General features: G+C 45.9%; 1 protein-coding gene across 2 annotated transcripts in view; it reads right to left on the bottom strand.

The window, feature by feature from the left end:
• The window catches only part of CCDC93 (coiled-coil domain containing 93), a 105376-nt gene that overhangs the window by 71212 nt on the left and 15803 nt on the right, over positions 1-18361 (bottom strand). Inside the window, exons 5-8 of one of the 2 annotated variants that reach the window (XM_043487508.1) lie at positions 16559-16657; positions 15433-15489; positions 2131-2231; positions 1526-1543 (exon numbers count right to left, since the gene is read on the bottom strand). In XM_043487508.1, the coding sequence (XP_043343443.1) occupies positions 1526-1543; positions 2131-2231; positions 15433-15489; positions 16559-16657 (275 nt within the window). The remainder of the gene's footprint in view (positions 1-1525; positions 1544-2130; positions 2232-15432; positions 15490-16558; positions 16658-18361) is intronic. The other variant, XM_043487509.1, reaches the window with a different exon arrangement.

The raw sequence follows: 18361 nt of genomic DNA, 5'->3' as shown, positions 1-18361 counted from the left end.
AGGCTCAGGATACGATTCTCATTTGAATCCAAAAGTCATATTTATGAGCATCTGAAAACCAAAAACTGCTGCTGCTAAGGATGATGAAGATGGTGGTGGTGATGATGTGGTGAACAGACTGTCACAGTCCCTCATAAAGACACAGCTATTGACCCTCATCTAATGGAGAGATCTCCATGCAGTGGAGAGCACTGACTGGAACCCTGCGAGAAGAGCCTGACAGCCAGATAGGAGGATGCGGCCTTCCCAAGCAAGGGGAATAAGTGAACCACTTCTCTGGGCTGTAAGTTGTATCCCATTTGCTCTGTCAGTTGTAATAACTCTTTAGTTGTTCGGTCTTGGAGCAAACAAAAAAGACTGGGCCTGTCTTCCTACGACCAACAACCAAATTCTCACCAGAGGCTCAAACAACATTTTTAGACAATGATGATGACGTGCTCGTGGCGTCCAACAGACCTGAGCTCAAGTCCCAGTCTGAGGCTCTCGCTAGTTCTTAATAGTTAACAGCTGACTCTGGGCAGGTTATTTTTTAACCTCTGTGAATGCTGTCTTCATCATTCTCAAAAAGGGGAATGAACTGAATAAACCATCAGAATTCCCCACCTTCACAAATTCACCCTCTCCTTATCAGAAAAGCTAAACAAAACAAACCAAAAAAAGCAGCAAAATAACCCCATCTCCTAAAAAACAAACAAAAGAAAGCCTTCACCAAGGAGCTACCCTAGGCTTAGAAATCAGGAGCCAGCATGACCCCACCAAGAACTAAGGTCAGTGCTGAGACACATATTGGATATTGGAAAAAAAAGAAGGTATGAACCATACAAACTAACAAAAAACACATTTCCCTGAGCCCTTTTTGGCTCTAGGACATGTGAGACTCACGGAGGCTGTCTCTCCAGCTCTGGCTCATGTGGACCAGCACAGCCTTGTCTGCCCTTTCAGCAGGGGGGAGGCTAGAAAGCCCCCATCACAGCGTCCCGCTGCACAAGCTCCCACACCCCAAAGGACCCCACACTTGGTTGTTGCTGCTGTCACAAAATTCTTAATGATTAATCATCACTCATAACTCTTAACATGGGACCGACCCTGCATTTTCATTTTATATTGGCCCCTGCAAATTATGGAGCTGGTCTGGAGGTGCCTGATTCAGAAGAGGAGTTCAAATCACAGCAGCAAATGGTGAGCATGGGGCAGCCCTCACATTTAGATTAGGGCCAGAAATAACAACTTCCTTTTAATGAAAACGGACCAGCTTTCATTCTTAAGAGCTGGCATTACTCTCTCAAAAACAAACAAAAAGTGGCAATTGCAATTCCATTTGAGAAATGGAGTTAGTAAGGCAATGAAACCTTAATTTCCTTCTGGTTCTCTCCAGCATCCTAGAGGCAGAAGCCATAGATGCTCACTAGGAGACGCTCGGCAGTGCTGTTAGCCCCAGCCCCACAGTGAGGGCTGGGTTATGAGCAGAGCAACACACGGCAACCACTCAGATGGGAGGGGAGGAAGCACCAGGAGACATACTCACATCAAGGAATCAGTGACCCTAAGTAGGAAATGCAGGACATAAAGGAAGGTTAATACCCAGAGTCAAGCAAAAAAAATTCATCGAGGAGAGGCACTTCTGTGTGTTTAACTGAAAAACTGAGGCCACAAGAGTTTTTTTAAATTAGAGGTATTTTTAAGAAGTGACAACACAACTTCTAAATCCTTCACTTTTCTGGTCGGGACAATTCTTCACAGGAAACCAAAACCAGCATCTAACACAAAGGAAAGCTGCTTCAACTGCAGTTTCCCTGAACATGTTTACAAACGGCAGGGGCAAGGAGGGCAGCCCACCCAAGCCTCCGTGAGCACCCCCACACGCCCTGACTCCCCGAGGCGGGCAGAGCTGGGGCGGGGGAGGAACTTCAGAGATCAGGCCTCTTCCACCAGCAGGGAAGCTACCCCCAGAAACTGGACTCATTCAACACCGGAGGGAAAAGTACTCGGTGTTGGAAATCTTGGGCCCAAAACTGCAAACTCGACCAGGTGAAAACCAACCAAGTTCATCCCAATGAAGTGATTTAAATTCGTTTTTCTTTTCAACGGTTTTATCAAATAGACACTTATAGACTGGGTCCCCTTCATTACCGGCCATATTCCAAAAGCGTGGCATGGATCCGAGACTCTTCATCCAGCAGCTCCTCTGCCCCCTGCTGGCGTTTGTATTTCCGACGAGGTTTGTAAGCATCCTAAGAAGTGGATGAGATGGAGAATTACCCAGGGTGAAGAGGCGGGCCTGGCCTGTCAGGGGTGGGCCTTCCTCCCCAGGGTGGGGGTGTACAGCTCCCCTGCTGGTAAACAGCCGGCATGGGGTGGCTGCCTTCAAGGGCTCTGCCCTTTTTTTTATGTTGTGGCAAATACTTCCACCCAAGCCATTGTTGTCAACTTTGCTTTATCTTGGCTGGGTCTTTTTCTATCCTATGCCGCTTTAATATTTCAAGCAGTCAAATTCATCAATCATCTTTTCTCCTAACTCAGGGATTGTTTTGTATATTACTTTTATAAATTATATTTAACCTTTTAATCTATTCAGAATTTCTTCTGGTATAGTGAAAAGTTGGTATGTATAGATATATTTTTCTCTGAATGGAAAATTAAGAATCCCAACATCATAAATTTAATAGTCTATCCTTTCCTTGATTTAAAATGGCAAACATACATACATAAAACATGTACCAATATTATCCTCTGCAATGCCTCTTGTTTAATGAGTATCCTGTCTCCATTGTTCTTTTTCAAATTTCCTGGACATTCTTACACATTCTCTCTTCCAAATGAATTGCAGTATCAGCTTGTCAAGTTCATTATGAAAAACTGTTGAGCTTGGATTAGAATCACACCAAATTTATAGATTACTTTGGGAAGATTCAACATCTCTATAATACTGAATCTTGCCTTGAAAAGCAAAATTTATCTCTATTCAAATCTTTTTCATCCCTTAATAAAATTTTCCAGAAAGAAATACAAATTTTTCACAGTCACTACATATCCAGACCTTTCTACCACCCAGAGACATAAACTGCAACAATCACCGATATACATGTTAACCTAGTATACCTAAAAAAAAAAATTCTTTCATGGCAAAAGAAATCTCAAATTCTCAAACTCTAATACCAAAAAAGGAATGCTGATATAAACCCTTCAGAGATATATATATTTTTACAAAAGTGTTTGAGGTTTACCCTCAGAAAAAAATCTTATAAAACACAAAATGCATTATAAACTTTCAATGACTTTTAAATTATTAGAGTATTATTTAGTTATAAATATAGAAATAAATATAGATCCATTTTGTGTAGGACACATACTGAAACTGCACATATATATATTTCCTAAACAAAGTTTATGGCATGTAGTAGGTGCTCAATTAATGTAGGTCATCACCCTGAGATGACCTGGTTTACCATTCTACCCCAAATATATGTCCTTCTTGACTGCCAACTGGCATCAAATAATACCTTAATAATATTTGTTCAGGGCTCTAGGTTCAAGTAGGCAGCTGTTTGTGAAAGGTGTCTCAGTTTGGATCTTTTCTTTCCCACTGGCAGAGTCTGCTTGGTGGCTCAGACGGTAAAGACTCTGCCTGCAATGTGGGAGGCCCGGGTTTGATCCCCGGGTCGGGAAGATCCCCTGGGGAAGGTAATGGCAACCCACTTCAGTATTCTAGTCTGGGAAATCCCAGGGACAGAGAAGCCTGGTGGGCTACACTCCACGGGGTCACAAAGAGTCAGACACGACTGAAACGACTCGGCACATACACGTACATAAAATCTCCAGCTGGACATCTCCAGAACAAGCACTACCGTCTGGCTTCTCCAGGCCGCGGCATTTTTAGACTGATCAAAATGGTTCCCCTCTTGATAATTCTGATTAACTTTATTATCATCTCACTTCTTATTATGAAAAGTTTCAAACATACAGAAAAACATCCTTTCTGTAACATCTGTAATTTCAACTATTCTGTGAAAAGAAATCAAACAGGCTCTGGGATAGTCCTGGCGGGTTGTTTCAACTCGCTGCCACAAGTATTCCTGTTTGCTGCTGGTGCCTACATGAACATGAACAGGAAGCTATAAATAACAAATCAGATTTATGGGGAAATGAAAACCATAATAAACTGGCATGACATCAGCTACTGTGTATGATTTAACTTCCATGGAGCTCTATTATTACAGCACCACTATATAATTGAGCTTAACTGCTACCTTCCTTAGTTACCATTTATAGAGTCAACAACCCAGACAGGAAGCTGGCTTCTTCTAAAAAAGCACTGACTCCAAAACAATAGCACACTTGAAACCAACAGCACAAGGACCTTTTATTCAGCCAAACAATGACAATGTTGGCCTTTGTGCAATTATTCCTTATACTTTAAAGCACCTCACCACATCTCACTTTTTGCATTTTATAACTATACTGTGGGCAGAAGGAGGGCAGATGCTATTATCTCCACCTTGCTACTAAAGAAGCAGAGAACAAATAATTTGTCCAGGATTGTTAGAACAGGTACCCAGGTTGCTAGTCCCAAGGTTCCCTACTATACTAACTGCCTCAGCCACTAGTCACCTCAGCTGAGCCCTCTCACGAGACTATACAATGTGAGGTGGCCACATGGATCATTCCAATGGTTTGCTTAAGTAAAGGACCTCAATGTTCCCAGGCCAAGTATGAAGAACTATTACTAAGTCACCCTTCAAAGAAACGAGTCAGGAATACTGATGTCTAGTCCTGTCTCTGCCATTAACAAGCTGTATGACCCTGGGAAAGGCAGTTTCCCTCAATGGACCTTTTTCCATATCTGCACAATGAGGGCTGGATGAACAGATTTTGAAGGAGACTCCTGGTCTCTCATTCTTTGTGTTCTTTTAACCCTGAAAAGATAATGAGTTTGTAGCATAATTCCATCAGTAATTTAAAGTCAGAGGTTATTTTTTAACTATGCTTTCTAAAAAACATGACCTCAGTTTTTAAAAGGTAGGCAAAAATCAATTTTTCTTTGGCCATTAACACTGGCAGTAATAGTAATTGTTATCACTTATTGAATGTGTGGTATGTGTCAGGCATATACTGCTCTATATGTGCTACCCACCTGACCGTCACACTCATGAGGGCAGTGACCTTTGTTTTATGTATACAGATGATGGAACAGGCACAGAGGTTAACAGCTTGCCCATGGTTACAAACGCAAAAAATGAAAAAAGAGACGACTTCAGAACTGAGACTCTTAAGCACCTGCATGATGTGTCCGACCTCAGCTGTGATCACCCTTCCTGCTGGGCTCTGATCATCCGCTCAGCATGTGCCAAAGGAAACGTGAGTGTGGCTGGGGTTAAAAAGTTAACGTGACCCCTCTGTAAAGCAGAGACTGTGTACCGTGAGCGGCCCAGCTCTCCGATTCGCAGGACTGGCTCCAAGTCAGGTTCACCCATCAGAGCCACTCCTCTGGTCACATTCCAAATGGCGGGGAAGGGGTGGGAAGAGTTCAGCTCCACACCGAGTCTGCAACAATGCCCCAGTCACTGCCCCTCAGCCACGGCAGGCAACCCCTTCATGAAGTGACCAGTGGGCAGCAAGACAGCCACCCTCACTGCCCTCCAGAGCTCCAGGGGGCCGGACCACACCATGCGCTGCAGGAAGCACGTCTCATTTTCCCAGAGCTCAGCCGGCAGCCCAAACCTGACTCTAACACATACCTCTGCCCACCAGTCGCTGAACAAACACTGCTGCTGCTGCTAAGCCGCTTCAGTCGTGTCCGACCCTGTGCGACCCCATAGACGGCGGCCCACCAGGCTCCCCCGTCCCTGGGATTCTCCAGGCAAGAACACTGGAGTGGGCTGCCATTTCCTTCTCCAATGCATGAAAGTGAAAAGTGAAAGTGAAGTCGCTCCGTTGTGTCCGACTCTTAGCGACCCCATGGGCTGCAGCCTACCAAGCTCCCCCGCCCATGGCATTTTCCAGGCAAGAGTACTGGAGTGGGGTGCCATTGCCTTCTCCGAACAAACACTGCCTTCCACATAAAGGGGCTCTGCTGATGTCCCTACCAGCAAGCACAGGGCCCTAAAACATCCCCTAAGAAAAAATTATTCTGAGACAAAAAGGTTTGTCTTCATTTTCGCATTAATAAAACCACCACTACCACCACCACAAAAACGAAGCCCCTGGGAACTGAGTGGAATGGTGAGATAGACGGATGGTAGTCATGTCTATGGGTAGAAAGTTAGCTGGGAGGAAGGCTTTCTCCAGACACCCCCTAAATCTTGTTTGTTCGCTATTCTCTCTTATAAGCACCCCGCTGTGCAGGTTCTGCTCCTCACTTGACCGTGAGGTCAAGTGTAAGCCCCATTCAGACCCCCTTCTATCTGTACCAAAGAGCTTAACTCGGTGGGTAAGGAAGAGGCTGCTGCTTTGTATACATGAGCCAAGATGGTTTCTGTATATTGACTCCTAGGTTTATTTCTTCACAGCCTGCTGAGACCCACTGCTCAACACCCTCCAACTCTTTACACATCCAATTATTCACAAGATGCCCCACTGAATAGAGTTTTAGCCGTTTACAGCCTGTCCACACTGCATGCTCTGCAAAACTGCCCCATCATTTCTGAACCACAGATAGGAGAAACCTGAGACTATAAAAACCCCAGGCTGCAGCTGCCCTTCAAATATCTCTAACCCACCAGGGGCTTCCTGCCCCCACCCCTGCCCCGGGCTCCCTCGCTTTCTTTCCTCCCCTTCTCAACTGTGGCCCCTGTGCCTAGGCCTCGGGATGGCTGCACACTGGGAGGGCCTCCCCGGCCTGCAGGCAAGCCTGTTCAAGCATCGCCTAAATAGAGCCTGTGGTGCTCTGGCCCTGACCCATCACATCTTGCCCCTTGATGAGCCCCAGAGCCCCCTGCATCCCCGCTGCAGTGTCCCTACTTTCACCCCACACTCCAGAATGCAGTTGGGCCCACAGTGAATGCCTAGTTATTAATACTATTACTGAATGAACATATGGAGTCAGACAGACAGGGCTTAATCCTTGCCCCTTTGCTATCTGTCTGGTTTGGGGCAAATTACTTTAACCCCTGAGGTTTTTCATCTGTGAAACAGGTATATGGAGAGAGACATAAGGATTAGTCAACCTATCTAACGTATCTGGCACACATTAAGGGTTAAGATATACATACACGTGTGTTTTTGCTATTATCAATAAAATGTACCAATACATATTTTTTCTTACGTTGCCATATGTACATTTTATGTCCTGGGTGGAAAGGCCCTCCTCATGGTGTTTCCTATGGAAGAGCACAGTGGAGTTTTAAATGACATAGTCTTTTAGGGGACCGCTAAGAAGTCTTTTTTTTTTTTCAATTCTGTCCCCTCTGGTCTCATACAAAATTCTAAACATTACCAAAAAATGCTCAACAAACAGTAAATAAACATATTTTGGGGGCTCTGGATAAAATTTCACAGCTGCTCTTTACTCAAGGTTGAGAGGGAGTAAAGACCTCATTGCACAGGCCCCAGGGACTCCATGAATATGGAAGGCTGACAGATCAGAAAAGGAGGAAGTAAGCTGTAAAACAGCACAGAAGGTGAGACACACGGGCAATGATGCTGCTGAAGTGGAAGGGGTGAGGGGAGGACTGTCCTGGGTGGCAACAGCTTCATTTTTTTACATCCTTTGAAAATGCCACCTCCCATCAAGCAGGCCTTCTGCAAACCAGTCAGCTATTCTGTAAAAGGGGGATATGGCGAAGTCAAGAAAAGAATACATTTCAAAGGCAAAGCCGAAGTACTGGGACTAATCCCCAGGAGGAAGAAAAATGAGGCCAACACAAAAAGAGCTCAGAAGTTAAAAGTTCACACAACAGCCTTTCTGCGAGGCAATCTGGCAAGAGGTCCTACAGACTGGGGCATAACCTCTGAACCAATTTCACTTCAAGGAAATGTAACCCAAGTAAATAATTAAAGATAAAAGAAAAAAAGTTAGCTATGGGGATGTCCTACTTAATAGCCAAAGGAAAAAAAAAAAAACCCAAACCAAAGAACAAAACAAAACCCCAAAAAATAAACTAAACTAGTTAAATTAGTACCACACAATGTGTAATGTTCAACCACTAAAAATGCCGTGGGGGTTTATTTACTGGCACGGAAATATAACCTTGATTATATTCTTGAGCAAAACAAGCACACAGTGAAACAGAATATACAGTATCATGCTATTTTTTTGCAGTCTCTAATTCTCTATATTAATATCCATAACTCTTGTATTTCCTACTTGGAATATCAGTGGTTATCCCTGGCTGGTGGTACCATGGGTGATTTAGTCTTTGTACTCTCTCCATTTCCTAATTTTTCCTTATTGTTACTACAGCACTAGTATATAAGAAAAACAACCTTTTGTAAAATTAAAAATCATGCACCACAGATGAGCCACACAACCAAGGACAAAGGCAGAAAATTGGAACAGTCCTACAAAGATGGCTGAAGACAAGAATAAGCTAAAAGTTTTCAAAAAAATTAAACCGTTTAATATTTATTTTTGAAAGGAAGTTATATCTAAGCAAGAGAAAGTAAAGTCTGCTTGTTGAGGCACAATGAAACACGTTAATAGATGGGAAAAAAGACAACACAAGTCTCCACTTGGCATCCATTCTCCAGCTGGACAAATGGTCTTCAGTGGGGCAGGCAGAGTAGATGCCCGCGTAAGGGCAGCACACCCAGCCACTACGCATGCATTTGAGTCTCTGGGACCCTGATGACTACTATCCCAAGGTCCTGAAATCAGTCAGGAGCATTACTGCAGAGTTAGTGTCAGGGATACGTGAGAAATCAGACACAGGTGAAGAGTGAGAAGACGAGAAGCACCAGCACCTGCGTGTCTGAGGACTCAGATGGAAAATCAAAATCTGACTGCCTCTTCTCAGCTCTGCAACTGTGCAGGGATTTTACTACCTCTTCTCAGTTTCAACTTCTTATAAAATGAAAAAATAACACGTAAGTCCTTGAGTGTTGATTACAACTAAATGAAACATTGCTTGTAAAACACCTAATCACATGTCAAGCACACAGAAGGCATTCGATCAGTATACAGCAGCTGCATCCGTATTTTATAGAAGGCTGGGTCTACAAACCTGCCACCATACATTAAACTGAATTTTAATCCTTAATTTACCATTCAGAATTTAAATCTGGGATTCTACAGAATAGACTGGCCTGTAAGGGACGGTAAGAAACAGTGATGAGCCATGTGGAGGGCAGAACTGGGGAGGAGAAGAAAACATTCTTCAGAACCTGACAATTGCAAAGAACCACACCCTGGTAATGTAGGAAAGACTTCATTCCTTTTCCTTGCTTCCCTGGTGGCTCAGACGATAAAGAATCTGCCTGCAATGCAGGACACCTGGGTTCCATCCCTGGGTTGGGAAGATCCCCTGGAGAAAGGCATGGTAACCCACTCTAATATTCTTGCCTGGAGAATCCCATGGACAGAGGAGACTGGCAGGCTACAGTCCATGGGATCGCAAAGAGGTGGACACAACTGAGCAACTTTCACAATTCACACTCATTCCTTTTACAAGGGGAGGGACTCTCTGTGAGGACAGTGACTGGAAACAAAACCCAGCAAGCTGTTCTATGCCTTACAGGGGTCACAAGAAGATAACAGAGACGTACACTTGACTCTCTGACAAGTTCCTGGGACTCTCACTCCAAGGCTGCAAGTAAGTGTGTGCAGAGCTGGTGGGTTAGCAAGAAGGAAATTAATGGCCACAGGGTTCAGCTAAGAAACCTAAGAAGGCAGCATCTGGAAATAAGAAGTACTTTCAGTAGATAAAGAAGAAAATAAACAAAACCCAAAGGCCACCTCTGGCCATCCAAAAAAATTCTTTATCATTACAACATTAATGTATCACCAGATGGTCAATACAGAAATCAGATTGATTATATTCCTTGCAGCCAAAGATGGAGAAGCTCTATACAGTCAGCAAAAACAAGACCAGCAGCTGACTGCAGCTCAGATCATGAACTCCTTATTGCCAAATTCAGACTTAAATTGAAGTAGGGAAAACCACTAGACCATTCAGGTATGACCTAAACCAAATCCCTTACGATTATACAGTGGACATGACAAATAGATTCAAGGGATTAGATCTGATAGACAGTGTGCCTTAAGAACTATGGACGGAGGTTCATGACATTGTACAGGAGGTAGGGATCAAGAAAAAGAAATGCAAAAACACAAAATGGTTCTCTGAGGAGGCCTTGCAAATATCTTTGAAAAGAAGAGAAGTGAAAGGCAAAGGAGAAAAGTAAAGATAAACCCATTTGAATGCAGAGTTCCAAAGAATAGCAAGGAGAGATAAGAAAGCCTTCCTCAGTGATCAGTGCAAAGAAACAGAGGAAACAAATAGAATGGGAAAGACTAGAGATCTCTTCAAGAAAATTAGAGATACCAAGGGAACATCTCATGAAAAGATGGGCACAATAAAGGACAGAAATGGTATGGACCTAACAGAAACATAAAATGAAGAGGTGGCAAGAATACACAGAAGAACTACACAAAAAAGATCTTCATGACCCAGATAACCATGATGGTGTGATCACTCACCTAGAGCCAGACATCCTGGAATGCAAAGTCAAGTGGGTCTTAGGAAGCATCACTATGAACAAAACTAGTGGAGGTGATGGAATTCCAGATGAGCTATTTCAAATCCTGAAAGATGATGCTGTGAAGGTGCTGCACTCAACATGCCAGCCAATTTGGAAAACTCAGCAGTGGCCACAGGACTGGAACAGGTCAGTTTTCATTCCAATCCCAAAGAAAGGCAATGCCAAAGAATGTTCAAACTACTGCACAATTGCACTCATCTCACACACTAGCAAAGTAATGCTCAAAATTCTTCCAAGCTAGGCTTCAATAGTACATGAACTGAGAACCTGAAGATGTTCAAGTTGGATTTAAAAAAGGCGGAGGATCCTGAGATCAAATTGCCAACATCTGTTGGATCACTGAAAAAGCAAGAGACTTCCAGAAAAACCATCTACTTCTGCTTTATTGACGACACCCAAATCTTTGACTGTGTGGATCACAACAAACTGGATAATTCTTAAAGAGATGGGAATACCAGACCACCTTACCTGCCTCCTGAGAAATCTATATGCAGGTGAAGAAGCAACAGTTAGAACTGGACAATGAACAACTGACTGGTTCCAAATCGGGAAAGGAGTACGCCAAGGCTGTATATTATCACCCTGCTTGTTTAACTTATATGCAGAGTACATCATGAGAAACGCTGAGCTGGAGGAAGCACAAGCTGGAATCAAGACTGCCAGGAGAAATATCAATGACTTCAGATATGCAGATGACACCATACTTATGGCAGAAGGCCAAGAACTAAAGAGCCTCTTGATGAAAGTGAAAGAGGTGAGTGAAAAACTTGGCTTAAAACTCAACATTCAGAAAACTAAGATCATGGCATCTGGTCCCATCACTTCATGGCAAATAGATGAGCAAACAGTGGAAACAGTGGCTGACTTTATTTTGGGGGGCTCCAAAATCACTGCAACTGGTGACTGTAGCCATAAAATTAAAAGACATTTGCTTCTTGGAAGAAAAGTTATGACCAACCTAGACAGCATATTAAAAAGCAGAGACATTACTTTGCCAACGAAGGTCCGTCTAGTCAAAGCTATGGTTTTTCCAGTAGTCGTGTATGGATGTGAGAGTTGAGCACCGAAGAACTTATGCTTCTGAACTGCAGTGCTGAAGGAGACTCTTGAGAGTCCCTTGGACTGCAAGGAGATCCAACCAGTCCATCCTAAAGGAGATCAGTCCTGAATATTCTTTGGAAGAACTGATGCTGAAGCTCCAATACTTTGGCCACCTGATGTGAAGAACTGACTCATTTGAAAAGACCCTGATGGTGGGAAAGATTGAAGGCAGAAGGAGAAGGGAACAACAGAGGATGAGATGGTTGGATGGCATCACCGACTCAGTGGACACGAGTCTGAGTAAGCTCCAGGAGTTGCTGATGGACAGGGAAGCCTGGCGTGCTGCACTCCATGGAGGTGCAAAGAGTTGGACGCGACTGAGCAACTGAACTGAACTGAACAACAGTAAATGTATTGACAGTCAACTGAGGAGTAAGTTCACACATTTAAAAAAGGAAATAAACTAAGCAATTTGAACTATTAATCAAAGACGACCTCCAATTTTTTCTCCATTTTCCTGTATCTTGATATTATTTTCTAAAGAGCTGCCGACAGCATTTTATCTAGCATTTTATTGCATCCTGGCTCCGTCATCACCAATGTGACCTTGGGCAACCTACATAACCAAACTGTGCCTTAGTTTCCTCAACTGTCAAAAAAAAAAAAAAATACTATTACTTCATAGGGTTGTTGTGAGGACTAGATAAGTTATATACAAATGCTTAGAACAACGTTTGGACACTATATATTTGTCATTAGCTCCTTAAATTCCTTTAAGAATTTAAGTCACATTGCTAAGCAGACAATTTCTTTAAAAATTCCATTACAAAGGAAAAGAGGAAATAATATATCTCTAGAGGACCGAAATGTTTAATAGGTAAAGGGACATCAGGCCCAGCTTCATTGATAGGATAATCAACAGCTACACTGGCCTTTTTATTCTTGGTGACACAGTCAAAAAATGTGATGTTTCTCACTCTCTCTTCAGGGCTCCAAGTGAGATTTACACATGAAGATATTCAATAAACATTAACTGTTTTTTTGTTTTTGTTTTTAACTTTTGGGCTTCCCTGATGGCTCAGTGGTAAAGAATCTGCTTGCAAATGCAGGAGATGTGGATTTGATCCCTGGGTCAGGAAGATTCCCTGGAGAAAGAAATGGCAACCCACACCAGTATTCTTGTCTGGAAAATCTGATGGACAGAGGAGCCTGGTGGGCTACAATCCACGGGGTTGCAAAGAGTCAGACACGACTTAGCAACTAAACAACAAATTTTTCACGTCACTGTTTCTGAATAGGTGATAAGAGATTTAGTATAAAACTCAAATAGGACAGAGTTCACGGGGAAAAGAGAATTTCCCTTCCTCTCCTGCTCCGGGCTCCCCAGCTCCCTGTATCTGAGGTAACACTGTCATCTAATTCTCAGTTCTTTCCAGAAATGAAGCATCACTTAAAACAAGGGAAAGCAATAGCACACCCAACCAACTGGTTATTATTTGTCATGAAAATGCGATCAGGAGAAATCTTTAACAGCATACATTGCTCTACCGGTGAGTAGGGAAAAAATTTTAATTTATATTCAAAGTATAATTCTAATTCACTAAAAAAATACACATTAAAAACATAGAGGAAATATGTCCAAAAGTGGCTGTTTCTATATTGTTAGATTAAGGTTGACCTTTTTTCCTCTGATTGATCAACATTTTCAAATAAAACTTTAAAGATGTTCTAAACTGAACACCTATTTCACAACCAGGAAAAAAAAATTACTCTACTGTTCTATCGTGTATTATTATTAATACTGCCACCAAATCTGAAAACCACATCCAGCTTCAGAATGTAACTTAAAGGTTTTCCATACCTCACATTTCCCAAATGGAATTGTGGAAAATACAAATTATAACCATAAGCTGACAAGACTTTTAAATGAGCATTTCATGTCTTTCATCATCAAGCTATTGTTACTCTTTTCAGAGTAATCGCCTGGGGAGATTACACATTTATTCTCAAAGGTAAAAAAAAAAAGGGCAAAATAATACATTATTTTCTAAAGAAAGAGCACTTAGACCTAGGCACTGAGGCTTCCTTTTCGTGCAGGAAGGCTGGGGGGTGAGGAGTGGGTGGCACTGACTCGGTTCTGCCGGCTCTGGCCCTGAGTGCTTAGAGAAGGCCGGAAGCTCGCCTCTGGCCCTTGCGCGGGGTCACCGCGCCTGTGGGTCCAGACCCTGCGGCTGATACACAGCACACACGGGGCAGAGGTCATCTCGGAGCTTCCCACACAGAGCTCAGAAGCTGCCGCTCCAAAGCCACCAAGGCAGTGACAACCTCGGTATCACTTTTAGTTCGTCATTCGCTCTCTGGAGCTATGTGAAGTTTGACATTTATGGTCAGCACTGGCACAAATGAGGAAGGACTCTGAGTCTGGAAAACTGGAACTAAGGAAAACACAGGGCAGTGGGTGTGGCACGGTCTACCCCGAACGCTGGCATTAGAGACCGGGCATGCGCGTGCGGCAGGCACGGTCTGCCCTGAACGCTGGCATTAGAGACCGGGCATGCGCGCGCGGCAGGCACTGTCTACCCCGAACGCTGGCATTAGAGAGTGGGCATGCGCGTGCGGCAGGCACGGTCTACCCTGAACGCTGGCATTAGAGACCGGGCATGCGCGCGCGGCAGGCACGGTCTACCCTGAACGCTGGCATTAGAGACCAGGCATGCGTGCGGCAGGCACTGTCTACCCCGAACGCTGGCATTAGAGACCGGGCATGCGCGCGCGGCAGGCATGGTCTACCCCAAACGCTGGCATTAGAGACCGGGCATGCGCGTGCAGCAGGCACGGTCTGCCCTGAACGCTGGCATTAGAGACCGGGCATGCGCGCGCGGCAGGCACTGTCTACCCCGAACGCTGGCATTAGAGAGTGGGCATGCACGTGCGGCAGGCACGGTCTACCCTGAACGCTGGCATTAGAGACCGGGCATGCGCGCGCGGCAGGCACGGTCTACCCTGAACGCTGGCATTAGAGACCAGGCATGCGTGCGGCAGGCACTGTCTACCCCGAACGCTGGCATTAGAGACCGGGCATGCGCGCGCGGCAGGCATGGTCTACCCTGAACGCTGGCATGAGACCGGGCATGTGCGCGCGGCAGGCACTGTCTACCCCGAACGTTGGCATTAGAGAGTGGGCATGCGTGTGCGGCAAGCACGGTCTACCCCGAACGCTGGCATTAGAGACCGGGCATGCGCGCGCGGCAGGCACAGCCTACCCCGAACGTTGGCATTAGAGACCGGGCATGTGCGCGCGGCAGGCACGGTCTACCCGGAACGCTGGCATTAGAAACCAGGCATGCGCGTGCGGCAAGCACGGTCTACCCCGAACGCTGGCATTAGAGACCGGGCATGTGCGCGGCAGGCACGGTCTACCCTGAACGCTGGCATTAGAGAGTGGGCATGCGCACCCGGCAGGCACGGTCTACCCTGAACGCTGGCATTAGAGACCGGGCATGCGTGTGCGGCAGGCAGGGTCTCCCTCACACACTCACTTGAGGTCAGCTGCTGGGCAATCCCCACAGACAGAAACCTCCTGGAATGTGGGTGGGGGGGCGGGAGCAGAGGCTTCTGCGATTTAAATCAAAGGGCTACTTGGAAGCTATGACCCTATGATCTTCCCTGACAGGAGAACTCCGGCAGGGAACTCACAGAGAGGTCAACGACTGTCCTGATGGCCTTTTCTTTCCTCTTGATGAAGTCATCATCCTGCAAGACAAGAATACACAGGGATGAAACAAATCCTGCGTAAAGACTGAAACTCAATTAGACTGCTCAGCAATCTGTCCTATAAACTGACTTCTCATCACAGCTTTGTCTGAAAAAGTCTCAATTTTCTAACATATTGGAATACACTAAGCATGAGGAAAGTGAGGGCCTCTGTCAAGGGCTCCAAAACAGGTCCCTACAGCTGGTAAGAAAAAGGGGACCACAGAGTGTAGAGGCGAAGACAAGTGTTCTCAGTTCAAGTCCTCTGAGTTCTGAGGCCTTAGCAAGTTACCTCACCTCCAAGCCTCGGCTTCTCCACTTGGAAACCAGGGAGCAACCATGAGGATCAAGAAGCAGAAGGCATGTAGTGCGCTGGGACTGGAATGTAGCAGGTATCTGACAGAAATCGGCAGTTATTGTTGCTGTGATTATTACTCAACTGCTACTATAGGTGTGTCATCCTAAGCAGATGGTCTCTTGAAAAGCTTCATACAATTATACAGAAATATGCTCATGTTCCGGAGAAGGCAACTGCACCTCACTCCAGAACTCTTGCCTGGAGAATCCCATGGACGGAGGAGCCTGGTAGGCTGTATTCCATGGGGTTGCAAAGAGTTGGACACAACTGAGCGACTTCACTTTCACTTTGCAGTTTCATGCATTGAAGAAGGAAATGGCAACCCATTTCAGTGTTCTTGCCTGGAGAATCCCAGAGATGGAGGAGCTTGGTGGGCTGCTGTCTACGGGCTCGCACAGAGTCAGACACGACTGAAGCGACTTAGCGGCAGCAGCAGCATGCTCATGTTCTTGTAATTTAATAAAAGGTCTGGGTCAAGTACCAAAATTGAGAGAAAAGGACAAAATTATAGAGCTGGCACTCAGTGCCCATTCAAAGACGGCAATTCAAATGAACCAGGAGGTCCAGGTTCAGTGCTGACCAGGTGGGCGCAGAGATGCCATACAGTTGGGGAGGAGCACAGGGGAGCCTGAGCTTACTCTGCCTCTTCCAGGGGGTCCCTAACTGTGCGCTCAGGTTCTCAGCTGGACAAGAAGAGAGCAGAACACTGACCTCAGGCAGACTGTAGGTTTTCTGGAACTGGGATATGGAGTAGGAGCGGATGTAGTCACCCATCTCTTCTTTTGTTTCTATGGCTCGCTTCACCAGCCACTGGGGAAGAAAGTGCAGAAATGTGAGCTGATGGGGATGAAACACGGTGAAGTAAAGGGTAACGACCAACTCAGAGATGGCACAGGTCCTGAACCTGAATCACAGAACACGAACTAACCAGGTTTCAAGCGACCATCAATACACACTGCCCTGCAGGGAAGACAGCTGCTGGTCATCTGGATGCTGAGGTCAGGGGGACTGGAGCCGACAGCCTCAGAGGAACCTTGGAGCCTTGCTCCAGGTGCCCAGGCCTCAGTTTCCTTCTCTGCTAAAGTGGGGGGCAGAGTATCATTTCTTTTCACCTCACAGAGCGACTGCGGGAGCACATGAAACAGAAGTACCAGATGGCTCTGTAAATACAGGAGCCCGACACAAACACAGCTGCTCCCGAAGCCTCCAGCGTCTAATGGCAGGCCTTAACAGAACTCTCTTCATCGTGTGCTGCTTGTGCCACAGACCACAGGAAGGAAAGAGATCCAGTGAGAATACCTAGCGGAACCCTCGTCTGATAGGTGAAAGAATCCCGCGGACATTCAGATTTGAGACCAGGTGTGCCAAGGACAGGCCTCAGACCTCAGGGGTAGCTTAGCGCTCACAGCATCCATGGAACACTGTGAGGTAACAGCACTGACCGCGTTTCACAGAACTGGACACTCAGAGAGATGACATCAGTGATCCACAGCCAGCAGCTGCTGGCCACAACCTGGAGGGTCCACCACCAGGCCACGGCACGTCTGGGCTTCATGCATTGTTTCCCAGATCCACAGAGCGGACATGTGCAAGGAGCCACTCTTCGCATCTGCTGACCTACAGCTCCAGTGATCCACAGCCAGCAGCTGCTGGCCACAACCTGGAGGGTCCACCACCAGGCCATGGCACGTCTGGGCTTCATGCATTGTTTCCCAGATCCATAGAGCGGACATGTGCAAGGAGCCGCTCTTCGCGTCTGCTGACCTACAGCTCCAGGGAGCTGAAACACACACCTGCACACACCCACGCTCTGTGGTGGGCCCAGGCCCTCTGAGCGTGAGCGTGCAGAGTACAAAGACAGCCTCTACTTCCCCTCCTGGCTGTGCGCGCGTTCCCGTTATCACTGGAGACCTCTGTGGAGGGGTGCCATGCTCCCTTCAGGGAGCTACAGCATCTCAGGGGCAGTTTCTATACAGTTGTTGTGCTGCCCGAGAGGGCACAGCTGCACGCAGCACAGGGCTCCTGCTCAGAATGGCGGGCAACTCAAGAAAAGGACATGCCAGGAAGCAGCTGTCCGCAAAAGCAGTGGCCACAAGTACCTCTAAGAGCACTCTTCTGTTGCTAGAACCCTCCATTTGTTTCTATCACCCCACTCCACCCCAACTCCAAACAGTAACCGCAGGCACTGCCTAAAATCCAGGGGTGCAGGGGCCGAGGATCAGATGACATCTGAGGCTACTCCAGCCCCTCACCCACACCCCAGCATGGACCCTGGACATCTCAGGAGGCTGACTCATTCTCAACTCAACTTCACTCTGCTTTCCTTCCCATCTGGAGATCTACTTTCTGGCCTTTCATAGTTGTTGCCTTTTCAAATCTGCCTCTGTTAATTAGATCTACACTGAGTTATTACTTGGCGGGATCCTGGAGAACGTGCTCTGATGAGGAAGGCAAAACCCACTGGTTCACAAGATTCCCTCAGACTCACCATGGCTCTGTCTCGGAGTTCCCAAC

Source organism: Cervus canadensis, chromosome 15 (assembly GCF_019320065.1).
Source record: "Cervus canadensis isolate Bull #8, Minnesota chromosome 15, ASM1932006v1, whole genome shotgun sequence".
Taxonomy (NCBI): Eukaryota; Metazoa; Chordata; class Mammalia; order Artiodactyla; family Cervidae; genus Cervus; species Cervus canadensis.
The sequence above is the reverse complement of the archived record's forward strand: the minus strand, read 5'-3'. Positions and strand labels throughout refer to the sequence as shown.